General features: G+C 41.7%; 1 protein-coding gene across 1 annotated transcript in view; it reads left to right on the top strand.

Annotated features, from left to right (window-relative positions):
* Window positions 1–13,098, top strand: part of LOC138602375 (transmembrane protein 132C-like) — a 118,685-nt gene that overhangs the window by 101,410 nt on the left and 4,177 nt on the right. The window contains exons 8-10 of the mRNA XM_069673850.1: window positions 228–371; window positions 8,662–8,870; window positions 11,319–11,628. Of these exons, the coding sequence (XP_069529951.1) occupies window positions 228–371; window positions 8,662–8,870; window positions 11,319–11,628 (663 nt within the window). The remainder of the gene's footprint in view (window positions 1–227; window positions 372–8,661; window positions 8,871–11,318; window positions 11,629–13,098) is intronic.

The following is a 13,098-nucleotide window of genomic DNA, read 5'->3' as shown; positions in this document are numbered from 1 at the left end:
AAGAGTTGTGATGTCAAACATATTGGCACCTTTCCTGTCCTGCTGGTTGTGGACCAAGACAAGAAGAATGCAAGGCAGTTTAGGGTATTGATGAATTTCCCAAGTTTGGGTCATTGTGGTTATCAACTTCAAACATTTCTGAATTTCTCATTTTCTATTTGTTTGTTTAACAGTCATTGTGTTATTGGAGCTTATATTGATTGTTTTCTTTCTGTTTTCTCTTGCAGGACACAGAGATCCTCAACACGGCCGTCCTCACTGGGCGAACAGTCGCCGTGCCAGTAAAGGTTGTGACTGTTGGAACAGACGGAGCAGTCTCTGATGTAACTGAGTCGGTGGAGTGCAAGTCAACAGATGAACAGGTTATCAAGGTTAGTAGGATGTCTCTAAGGCATCTGCTTTTTATTTCAGCTTTTTACAACTGGTCTTTATTGTAGTCTGCTTCATGGTCAGCTTTTTAGTGGTGCGTGGGTGGATGAAGACAATGAACAAATGGTAGATGCGGTGTAGAGGTGGTTTGCGATCATTACTCTTGAAAGCAGGTGCTAAATTTCCTGCAGCATGACTGAAGACTTATTAATAAATAAAGACTTATTTTCTGTTAAATGGTTCGCCAGACAATGAAAACTCTCCTCAGGTCACAAATCGATACCTCAAAAATGAAAAAGAAAAAGAAATGAAAATAGCAGAAATTAGCACTCGTCCGAGGAGATGTCTTCATTGAACATGCTGCTTAAAAAAAGCATTTTCTGTTCATGTGTGTTTTTATTCATGCAGATCTATCAAAGAATACTTACTTTATGATGGACACAAAAAGGCACACAATCAGAGACAACATATTTTGGGATGTTATCCATATGTTCCTTGTTTATTGACTGTGCGCATGTTTCTTTTACGGACAAAAAGTGAACAAGGAAATTTGTATTATATATATTTTTATTATAAAACCAATTGACAGTGTATCAGGGGAAACCATGAATATATTGTAAGCTAGATGAATAGTGATTTTATTATCAGCAGTGAAATATGAGCAGTGTAGAGAGGGGGAGCTGCATATAAAAGGTTAGAACAGTGGCTGTAAATGAAACTTAAAATACGACACTCTAGGCTGTGCTTGTTTTTGATTGTCTTGTAACCTGACATCGAAACTTCATGATATGATATGGAGGAGCCAAAATTCAAGAGGACAGCAGCTCTGATTCATAAAAGTTTATGTTTATTGTTATTGCTACTTAAAGTGTAAATTATGCCAAAGCTAACGTTCTCAGCTTCTTTCACCTGCCTCCAGATAATGTTAAAATAAAGTGATTGCTTTACATATACAGTTTGTTATGTAAAGAATAGAATGGATTTCGTAATTTCCTGTTTTGAACCTTCATTGCTACTTGCCAATAAAATAACTTTGACAAACCATAAAGGTGACAAGTGTTGCACTGTCATTGATTTCCAATCCTAAACAAATTTCAACTTTCTGTGAGGTGATTGTCATTGGCTCTCTGAAAGCTGTGGTCATTAAGCTGAAACCTTATTGAATGCTTTGGGGAAACTTTAGGCACAATTTGTCATGAAGTCCAAAAATCCTAAACCATAAATATAATCCAGTGAATAAAGATGGTAGGTAGGGATTGAGATTCTCACTGTGGCAATTAGATTACATATCTGCCCTTCAACATGTCCTCATTATATATATATACATATATATATACATATATGTATATATATACATATATGTATATGTATATATATATATATATATATATATATATATCGAGAGAGAGAGAGAGAGAGAGAGAGAAATGATTAAAATAAACAATGTGTTAATTGTCAGTATGTGTGGGACAATAATAAATGTGATGTCTGTGTGTGAGTGTGTGTTGAGCAGTTGTGTGTTTTCGTGTTATGATCATGCATATCAGAGAGAAGAGAAGATGCAGATCTCTCAAAGGGTTTAATTATCCACTGAAAAAGTACCACACATTGTGATGGTGACCTCCCCATCTTCCCCTCTGGTTTGGGAACAGTAAGCGGTACCCCTCCTCCCTCCACCCTATTTTCAAAGGAAACTAAAAATAAAAGCCTTTTAGATGTGGAGGGATCTCCATCTTCCCTCACTGTTTCACTGACTCTGTGAGGGTTAAGACCTTTCTGCAGCATAAACCCTGGTGATGTTACTTCACAAATACAAATCGTATATTTTGTGCTTAACCAACAACCCTTTTATGGTGAGTTAAATATTGGTCAGGAAAAATAAGAAGTTCAAATACGCCTCCTATTTGTGTTCTATTTTGCTGACCCAGCAATCAATAAAATAATTTTTGGACACTTTGTGTCTGTAGAGAGATGATGTCTCTATGGTTGAAAACTAAATTAAAAATAAAAATGGAAATAATTGGGAGTTCAGCCCTAATTGATTGCATTGCAGGTTGATTCTATGCAGTAAGAACAGTGGCCTTCTTCAGTAGCATAACATGTATTTGTTATATAGAAATATTCTTGAGATAGCTAATCTATCGAACCGAGAACCTAAAGGATCAAAGTAGCCATTTATTTTATCTCATCTAGTCCGCCATCATCCATCGACCCCCGGTTTGCAAATGCAGAAAGATCCTCAATATGAGTCACAGATGAGGTTCCATAAAGCCATTTTAGGTATGAATTTACTGCCCCTGCCCTCTAATATTGAAATGCTTGATGTGTGATGTTGTGCAAGGACCCACACACACCTCTGTCTTTGCTGATCAGAGTTAATGAGCTTGGTTAAGGTGCTGACAGTGTTTTTCCTTTTCAATGCCAGTCTCCTACTCTACCTGTTATCATCATTATACAGAGTTCTACAGTAACAAGTAAGACCAGGAGTTAGCCCGACTCAGTGGGCCCTCGCTGCTTTTGATTGGCTTAATGTCATATCCACGCTTTGTGATGGGACTAAACAAATATCAGAATATTTCTAATGAAACAAGAAGAGTAAAACAATGTGGACACCAGGGTTATGTTATTAAAACCTAGAAACTATCATGAAAGCTTCACAATATATCCTTCCACAGGCCCCTGACTTCTTTAAAGCAGATTGATTTTGATATAAATTGAGTTGAATAATAAAATGTAACTGAAGAGAACAAAATCTACAAAAGCAAATGTGTTGATCATCTGTTTTAACATGAGATATACTTAAAATTTAGAGGCTGAGATGTGACCAATAAATCACTGAATCTCTCTGCAGAATATAGTTAAGTCTTCATAGTTTAGAATCATGTAAATCAAACATGCCTGCTGCTCTAGACTCATTTAACTAATTCATCATTCGTGCTCAGTATCCAGAGCTTCAGTTAAGTATAAAGATGAGTAATTTATAATTTACATAAATTTTTTAAGCAGCAGAATCTCTAACCTTCCAGAGATCTCTACTAAATCTCTTTGGTTTTCATCTTTGATACCTTTCAGAAAGGCATGGACTCCACTAGACCTCTGAAGGTGTGCTGAGGTATCTGGCACCAAGTTGTTAGCAGCAGATCCTTTAAGTCCTGTAAGTTGCGAGGAGAGGCCTCCATGGATTGGACTTGTTTGTCCAGCACATCCCACAGATGCTCGATTGGATTGAGATCTGGGGAATTTGGAGGCCAAGTCAACACCTTGAACTCGTCGTGTTCCTCAAACCATTCCTGAACCATTTTTGCAGTGTGGCAGGGCGCATTATCCTACTGAAAGAGGCCACTGCCATTAGGGAATACTGTTTCCATAAAGGGATGTACTTAGTCTTCAAAAAGGTTTGGGTAGGTGGTATGTCAAAGTAACATCCACATCAATGGCGGGACCTAAGATTTCCCAGAAGAATATTGCCCAAAGCTTCACACTGCCTCTGCCGGCTTGCCCTCTTCCCATAGTGCATCCTGGTGCCATGTCCTCCCCAGGTAAGTGTTGCACACACCTGGCCATCCACATGATGTAAAAGAAAATGTGATTCATCAGACCAGGCCACCTTTTCCGTTGCTTTGTCGTCCCATAGTAGGCACTGTCGGTGGTGGACAGAGGTCAGCATGGGCACCCTGACCGGTCTGTGGCTACACAGCCCCATACACAACAAACTGCAATGCACTGTGTGTTCTGACACCTTTCTATCAAAATCAGTGTGGCAGGAGCAGGGCGTAAAAAGTTGAGTCGGCAAGGCCACCCAGGGGAATTTCACGCCTGGGAAATTCTAAATACTACGTTTTTAGGCTAGAAAGGTCGCGCAAGTTCATGATACCACTGGCAAGAGACGGCTTACATTTAAAAGACCAATGTTTATTAAAGAATGTTAAAGCACAATACAACCCAAAGCAGATGCAAGATGCAACCAAACTACTGAAAATAAATCAGACATGCGCAAACAAACTAATGCAAATACAGACACTCTTGCAAATGAAACCAATGTAAATAAATTAAATGCACATAAATAAACTAATGCAAATAAACATCCTCATGCAAATAAAGAAACCAATGTACATAAACTAAGTGCACGCAAATTAACAATCTAATTCAAACAAACACATATGCAATAAAGAATCCCAATAACAACAAAACACAACATAATGAATAAAACCTGATTAACCAAACCAAAATACACAAAACCAAAATACAAACAAAATAACTGCTCAATAGAAGGTAACTTAATCACGAAAGGAAATCAACGAACCAACTATTTTATAAGTAGTAAAACAGACATAGGCAGTAGATGGCAGAGTTAAACTGTCCTCCACAGGGAACAAGCCACAATGTGCGGAAAGCCAGTCTGTTTAAGTGCCCGTATACAGTAGCGTTGTCTGGGGAGCAGATGCCGAGGGGGAGAGCACGCCAACAGGCCCGCTGCTCTGTTACGCTGCGGCACAAACAAAACTTACATCAGTAGACAGCAGGGAGCCGAAGCACAGACGAGGCACATAGCGGCAACATACCACGCGGAGGCCACCGCACCTAGGAGAGACTCCCGCAGAGCAACCCCTCTCCCCTCGCGCCAGCAGCCAGCCGGACTATAAACAAGTTGAGACACTGTCACCAATACGCACAGAGCACACACACAATGAATGGAGGAGATGGCAGTGCACATCTGAATGAAGAGTTATTGTGCGCCATGACACCAACCATGCCAAATCAAGGCTCCACACACACGCCAACAAAGGGCAGCAATCCGCCAAGATGCAGCCACCACAGGGAGAAGATGGATGCGGAAGAAGAGACAGAGGTATGCCCACCTACCTGTATATATACTGTAGGTGCGCATTGTGCTGCCCAATAATCAGTGTGCCGGTAAACCTGGCACATTGCAATTTGAGCTGCAGTAGGTCTTCTGTTGGATCAGACCACACAGGCCAGCCTTCACTCCTCATGTGCATGAATGAGCCCTGGCCGTCATGACCCTGTTGCTGGTTCACCAGTTTTCTTTTTTGGACCACTTTTGGTAGGTACTGACCACTGCAGACCGGTAACACCCCACACGAGCTGCAGTTTTGGAGATGCTCAGACTTAAGGTTGCACTGTATACCAAAAGTTCAAAAAAATACTGTACCACCACGCCCTGTACAGGTAAACATAACGAGCTGCCAAAGTCTCCGGTGGGTCTACTTTGCCTACAGAGATGACACTGATGGCAACGCCACTGACATAATTGACACCTGTATGCTAAAGTTCTACAAAACAGTGTGGTGCTAGGGAAGAAACATTTCAAACCTCGCCAAGCTAGCTGGCTAGACAGCTAATAGGAAGGTGATAAGCTGCTAAATTATGTTGTGAGATACGTAATGCAAGCGTAACAGTAGCATGTTTATCTCTGCAGCATGCATCGTAAATAGCATGTCAAGTATATTAGAAAGTCCCAAAATGACAAATGTATCATTTTTGGTATCATTTGTGTGCTTTTAAACACTCAAATAATGCAGGGCTACTAGCTGACTTTACATCTTCAGTGACCACTTGTGATCGGATCTCATTTTCCCGCTCTGTTTGCAAATGAACACGAAGCCTCTCTCCTCCTGGTCGGTTTGGGATCGTCCCGTATTAAAACTTAAATGCAGTCTGCTTACTGAATAAACACAGACACGATCTGTCTGTGTTTCCATGCACACTCCTCTCTCATACTTAAACTAAGATTAGGCGTTATAGCAGAGAAATGTTAAATCAGACAGGAATGAGAGTGATCTTCCGTAACTACGGGATCGTTGCCGTGGATATCGGGAGAGTGGCCGGTGCTTAATGTGGCCCAGGACATGTGCATACACACTGCCAGATGTATGTGGATAAATACTTCCAGACCACCTCTGTATCTGGCCTGAGTATTCGGATCTGAATGGGTCCTCAATCCGTGCTGCACAGGGACAGTCCGATCACGTCATGATCCATCTGATTTCTGCGTACAGGCAGAGATTAAAGCTCTGTAAACCTGTAGTGAGGATATCTAAGAAGTAGACCAGTGAAACTGTGGAGGATCTATACGCGTGTTTAGACTGTACGGATTGGGACACTTTCAGGACTGCTACCAATATGATGAGTATAAGGAGGCTGTGACGTCACACATCAGTTTCTGCAAGGACTGCTGTGTGACATCACACACCACAACAACGATAAGCCCTGGTTCACAGCCAAACTCAGACAGCTGAGGCAGTTAAAGGAGGAGGTGTTTAGGAGTGGTGACAGAGACAGCTTCAAACTGAATAAATACACTTTTAGCCGGGCGGTGAGAGAAGCTAAGCGTCTGTACTCTGAGAAACTACAACAGCAGTTCTCAGTGGAAGATGCTGGCTCGGTCTGGAAGGGTCTCAGACAGCTCACCAGCTTCAAGCCGAAAACCCCCCACTCTGTTATTGACCTGCGCCTTGTCAACGACCTGAACAAGTTTTACTGTTGCTTTTAAAGACAATGGAACAGTCCTGACACCATCCCCTGTGACTCAGCTCAACAACTACAGCTTATCATCTCCACCACCCCCACCACCTCAAGGGCCCCCTCCCCTCACACCACAGCAACAACTATATCATGGAGAGAGATATTAACAGGATGTTTAAAAGACAGAACACCCGGTAAAGTAGCCGGACCTGACTCTGTCTCCCCCTCCACCCTGAAGCACTGTGCCGATCAGCTGTCTCCGGTGTTCACAGACATCTTCAACACCTCACTAGAGACCTGCCATGTGCCAGCCTGCTTCAAGGCCTCCATCTTCGTTCCTGTCCCCAAAGAGCCAAGGACCACGGGACTTAATGACTACAGACCCATCACCCTGACCACTGTGGTAATCAAGTCTTTTGAGCGCCTGGTGCTCTCACGCCTAAAGGACATCACAGACCCCCTCCTGGACCCCCTGCAGTTCGCCTACAGAGCCAACAGGTCCATATGATGAGTCCATCTGCAGGTGGGAGATTGACCATCTGGTGACCTGGTGTGGTGAGAACAACCTAGAGCTTAATGCTCTGAAGACAGTGGTTGTAGATTTTAGAATCAGATCAGTGACTCCACTGTTTCTACTGTGGGGTCTTTCCGCTTCCTGGGGACCATCATCAGCCAGGACCTCAAGTGGGAGCTGAACATAAGCTCAGCTTGCTCCAAACCTTAACACATGACAGGTGCAAGTGTGCGGATTTTCTCATCATGAGCAACATCTCATAGATGGTTTGATTTATACCATTTCCTTTGGTTTAAGAAACATATCATTTAAACGAGTTAAGTTTTGAACCTTTCCCTGACTTTGATCTACAAGAATGACTCATCCTTTCTTAGGCTGAGTCTGTTCTTATTACAGGAAGACTGAACATGTAGGAGGTGCAGTAATAATGTAGTAGACTGGAGGTGAACGAGTGAGGAGTGAGAGAAAAACAGGAAGTAAAAAGGGAGGAGGAGAGGAGTGACACACGCCGAGCTGTCAGTTTAGTTCCTCTGAGGAGCTGGTCTGATATCATTGGGGAGGAAAGCTGCCAAGTTCTATGCAAAGACGTGGAGACAGATGACAGTCTTCTTGTGGCTGCTTTGTTTTAAAGAAGCAGCTGTCAGTACTGAGGACGTGTGCTCAAATGACTACTTGTGACAATCAAGTTTATGATGGTGTTTGAGATTTAAATGGATTTAAATGTGATTGCAAACAAAACTTAATGACAGATTGTTCTTTGGTCCTCAAAGGGAAGAAAATATTTGATGAGATGATTATGATGCTTTCAATTTAAAGACACTTTCTTTAGTTTAATCTGGAGATGCATGTGAGAAACCTCTGTAACTGATTGGAGCTGTACTTCATCCAGCCACTCTTCATTCGGTTTGAGCCAGTTTCTTTTGTGTCTGTTCTCTGCTCCATCTGCTGAGTTGGACCAAAGTCACAAAACGTACACACAAATGATCATGAACCCACATGACACTTTGAGTTCTACTGAAGCAATGCCAACTCTGATCCACATCTCCATCTCCTCCGTCTCATCTCCAAAGAGGTTAAAAACAATAAAAACTAATCTTTCTGAAAGAGGTGCAAATTACCAAATTCCACTTATGATTAAGTGTTCCACAATACATTTATAGGATGTTATGTAACAGTTTTGAACACTTTTCTTGTCCTTTGCCAAAGTGGAAGTTTTTCCTTCCTGTATCACTGTATCACACCTCTCATTCTGCTGCCTCTGTCATTTTTTCTCTCTCTCTCTCTCTCTCCAGGTGTCGGAGCGATGTGACTACGTGTATGTCAATGGGAAGGAGACGAGAGGAAAAAGCCGAGTGATGCTTAACTTCACCTACAGCTTTCTAAGCGCCCAGCTGGAGATGAGTGTGTGGATGCCTCGCCTGCCCTTACTCATCGACATAGCCGACCCCGAGCTCAGCCAGATAAAGGGCTGGAGGGTCCCTGTTAGCGTGGGCAACAGAAGGTAAGGCCTGGTTGTGTGTTGCATTGCTACTGCTGCATGTTTCTGCAACATATTATTTAAAATGTGCCTATTTTGAATCAATCACCGCAGCACTACAACAGCAGCTCTTAAGCAGCACAACAAACTCAATCAATGCTTCTTAAACTAGCAGGAAACCTTTGGCCCACAAAAGATGTTTGGCTTCATTCAGTGAGTATGAATATATCACAGCACAAGAAGCAGTTTTAAAATAATCCTATGACATTTCTTTATCTCAGTCATTAAACTGAGGGTTTTTTAACAATCCCTGCATGACTTTCCTGATCACAGTGTTCACTTGGTAAAACAAAAGGAGGCTACAATAAATAAGCTTTGTAGTGTTGATTTAGACATATGAAGCATGTGCAGCTGCAGAGGAGGTACAATGAGATACTCATAATTCATTTGACTGTTCTCCCAAAAGGTTCTTACGCTGAATAAGAAATGGGCAGTAATTTTAAGCAGTACAGAGCGTGGACAAAAGTCTCTGAGGCTCAGAAGTTACACAGAGCACAACGATCTGTGCAAGATGGTGTAATAAAAACATTTCAATATGTTATTTCTCAAAAAACAATCTCATTATAATTAAAAATAGAAACCTGAATGAGGAAATCAGGCTTACATACAATACATTCATGCACATTGGCCTTCACCTCACAGGGTGGCACTCTAACACAAATACACTCTAACATTGCTACCCATCTTTGATCACATATCATATCTTTCAAGTGCAACTCTGCATAAAGAATACACAGTATGTGAGGTTTATGCGCATAATTGTAAGTAAAAAACTTGGTATAGGTTTTTTGATAATGTGCTCCAACATCGAGTGCATTCATTCACAAAAGCGTGAAGGCCACCTCCTTACACTCCGACACCGTGGCTGACCTGTCACTCACTGCTCCAAACATGACCTGACCTCATGTTTCTGGTACCAGCCACAAACGTCACCTAGGTTGTCGTCCCTTCACTGATGTGGAAGAAGGGAAGGGTAGGGGATGGTGAAGTGAAGCTAGGAACTAAGCCAAGCCATTGGGCCACAGCATGTTAACCTGTCAGCCCATTTTTCTGCCTGACCGGCCATGCCTCATTAAACCTAATGGAAACTGTCACTGTCGCTCCCCCCGGCCTCCTGACTGTTAGAGAGGGACACAGGCAGAGCTGGAAAGTGAAAGGGAATAAAGGTGAGAGAGAGAAAAGCAGAGGAAGTTGAAAAATAGATTACAGGAAAGTCAAGTTAAAAGTTTATGTGAGAAATATAGAGTGAGAGTCAGCCAGAGATGTCACCATGACAACGCACAGGAAAACAGGAGATACCCATAACCAGTAATAGAGAGTGATGGAAGGTGAAGAGCGGATGGATCAGAGTGATGTATACGCCTAATAGCCGTATCAATGTTTCTCTCCATCATCAGCACAGTCGACTCCAAGGAGCGACTCCGTGTCCCAAGGCCACATTTACCATCACTGCAGCTCCCACAGCTCAGCCTGGAGGCCAACAACACAACATGTTGTTGATAGATATGATGTATTATAGTGGCAGAGGGAGCAGTTTGTGTCTACAAGCATTTAAAGTATTTTTAAAAGAATTGGAACTTAAACATACGCAAAGAAAAAGGTTTAAATTCAATAAAGTAGCAGCTTAGTGGTTTAAATGTATATTTTAAAGCTTTATTGCCTTTGTTATAAAGTACAGTAAACTTGTATCAAACATGTAGGTACCACACAAATGTATGGCTTTGACACTATTGTACCATGCTGTTTTACCAGTGTCTGCATTTCTTATTAGCTCCTCTGATGCACCTGTTTGCCCTCTTCTATAATTCTTTGCAGGATTTTTCCAATATTCCATAATAAAAGGTCGTTTTCTCCCTTCTACCTTTTCTACCAACTCCAGTCTAATGTGGGTCTTTAAAGTGATAAAGGGCCATATGAACTTAAATAGGAGGGAACAAATAGAACAAATGTGTCACAAAACTAGTGGGTTTGCAAATATTCATTTGCTACAGAACATATCTCCTGAGATGGCTGTATCTGCAGAGTATGTGCCGCGGGCCAGATAAATGGCAGACATACAGCAAAATATCAGTTGCCCTTTAAAGAAAATGAGAAAGAAAGCAAGGCAGCAGTTTGTCTCTGCAAGCTGCTTTTAATGGATTTAGAAAACACTGTGAGTCTGTGACTTTCAGGAGGTCGGGGAAACCTGCAGCACAACAGACAGTAGAGGCTTTGACTGCAGTAAATACATCAGAGGGTTTGGACTTTGTGGGAATTCATGGTAATAAAGAAAAGAGTGAATAATATAAGATTGTAAAAATAGATATACTTGTTATAAACTTCAAAGTATCTATCAATATCTGCCTCTGAACTTCTCTCACTTCTAACTGATCCATGCTTTACTCCCACTGCTCATCTTTCCCATTCCTGCAGGTATGAGCGGGTCACTGATGACAAGGACGCAGACGATGCAGCTGAGGAGAGGACCGAGAACAGCTGTGTGGCCCAGTATCAGAGCACCACCCTGCGCGTCCTCACACACTTTGTGGTGGATACTGGAGAAGTTAGAGGAGCCGCGGGGGAGGACGGGCTGGGCCAGCAGAACTTCCTGCTGGGTAGTGACTGGCAGGTGGATGTGACACAATTGGTCAAGGATTCTCTGAGGGTGGCTGACCAGAAGGTTGCACAACTGCTGGATGGCCAAGTCGTGATAGGAGTGAGCGCTGGAAGCACCAAACTACAGGTTGTGTGTGTGTGTGTGTGTGTGTGTGTGTGAGTGTGTGTGTGTGTGTGTGTGTGTGTGTGTGTGTGTGTGTGTTTGTAAACAAATAACCAGAATGTAATTCCATTTTGTTTCACTTCATTGTTCTGTCTTGCATCATGCTCAGCCACATATATACAGCCTGAAGAAATATACTCCTTGAAAAGTTGATACTTCAACACATTCATTCTTGTTGCCATTTTTGTTGCATTTTTTTGGTTGTGTCATTTTTTTACTCCACCACAGTAGAATGACTTCACTATTCATAATCGTGACTGCAAAGTTCTGATTGGTTTGTGCTAATGGATTTTAGTCTGGTTTCACCAACCAGACTAAAATCCATTAGCACATCAACAAAACTTTTGAATTGTTAAAGAAGTCTTATATAAACGTGGAATAAATATGGAGAGGTCTGGAACTAAACAAGTCAGAAAATCTATTTCAACATACTGACTTCCATGACAGGTGTACCCTTTTCTTCTCACTATTTAAAATGAGCATAACCGAGAGGAGAATCAATACAAATGTTCTACACCAACAACTGTGAAATATGAAAGGGGTCACGTGTAGTGCTAAGCTACGAGGAAATGATCATCCAACTCCGCATTTCTATTTGAGCGCTCATTAATCCTGTTTCGCTTTGCAACAAAATTGACCTAATAAACCTCCATGTTCACTATCTGTCCATCACCAGACAGCAAACAGACAGTAAACAAGCTGATATTGTAAAGGAGCATCCAGGAGATAAAGCCTAGGGGTTGGTGGAGATAAACATGCCTAAAAGAGAAGTGAATACTGAATTAAATCATTAAGATTTTCTTCACTGTGAATAAATGCCAATTTTTGCAATATGTCCATTGGATACACGGAAAAGGAAATTCATAAGCTAAAAATAAATGTGTATGTGTTTTTTAGGCTCTTGTAGAGTTGTGCTGCCCCCATGTGGCCAGAAAGAAAACAAGAATGTAGCTTAAATAAGTAGCTTGTGTGTTGAGGCAACAAAACAAGGTGAAACACAAAGGAAGTGATGGGAAGTAAGCTATGCCTATAGAGAAAAGACAGATAGCCCATCATGCTCAGCCTACTCTGCCATTCACATACACGCAAATGAAAAATAAAAAAACACACAGACTCAATCCTATTTATCTAATTTATCTAATACTACAAGGTCCTGAGAAGGACTTGGTTGATGTACATAGCTAACTGAAACTCAATTCACAGTGTCAACTTTCCACATCCCCCCAAGTCTGTTTACATCTGCAAAGCAGCTCAAAGAATGGTCCTCACCTGAGGAACCAGTCAGCCGGAGTGAGGAGGGGAACGATTTTAAGATCTTAGCTAACATTACTGTCTTTTGAAATGACATTACGCGCTTGTCAATCATCCCTGCTTGACCCTGCTGTGAATATATATTTTGTATTGTAAGGGGAACAAATCCGGCACTTTGATTGG

Source organism: Semicossyphus pulcher, unplaced genomic scaffold, assembly GCF_022749685.1.
Source record: "Semicossyphus pulcher isolate SPU_LCO1_2020_fin unplaced genomic scaffold, fSemPul1.0.p SCAF_22, whole genome shotgun sequence".
Lineage (NCBI taxonomy): Eukaryota > Metazoa > Chordata > Actinopteri > Labriformes > Labridae > Semicossyphus > Semicossyphus pulcher.
Note: the sequence above shows the minus strand (reverse complement) of the source record. Positions and strands in the feature narration are given on the sequence as shown.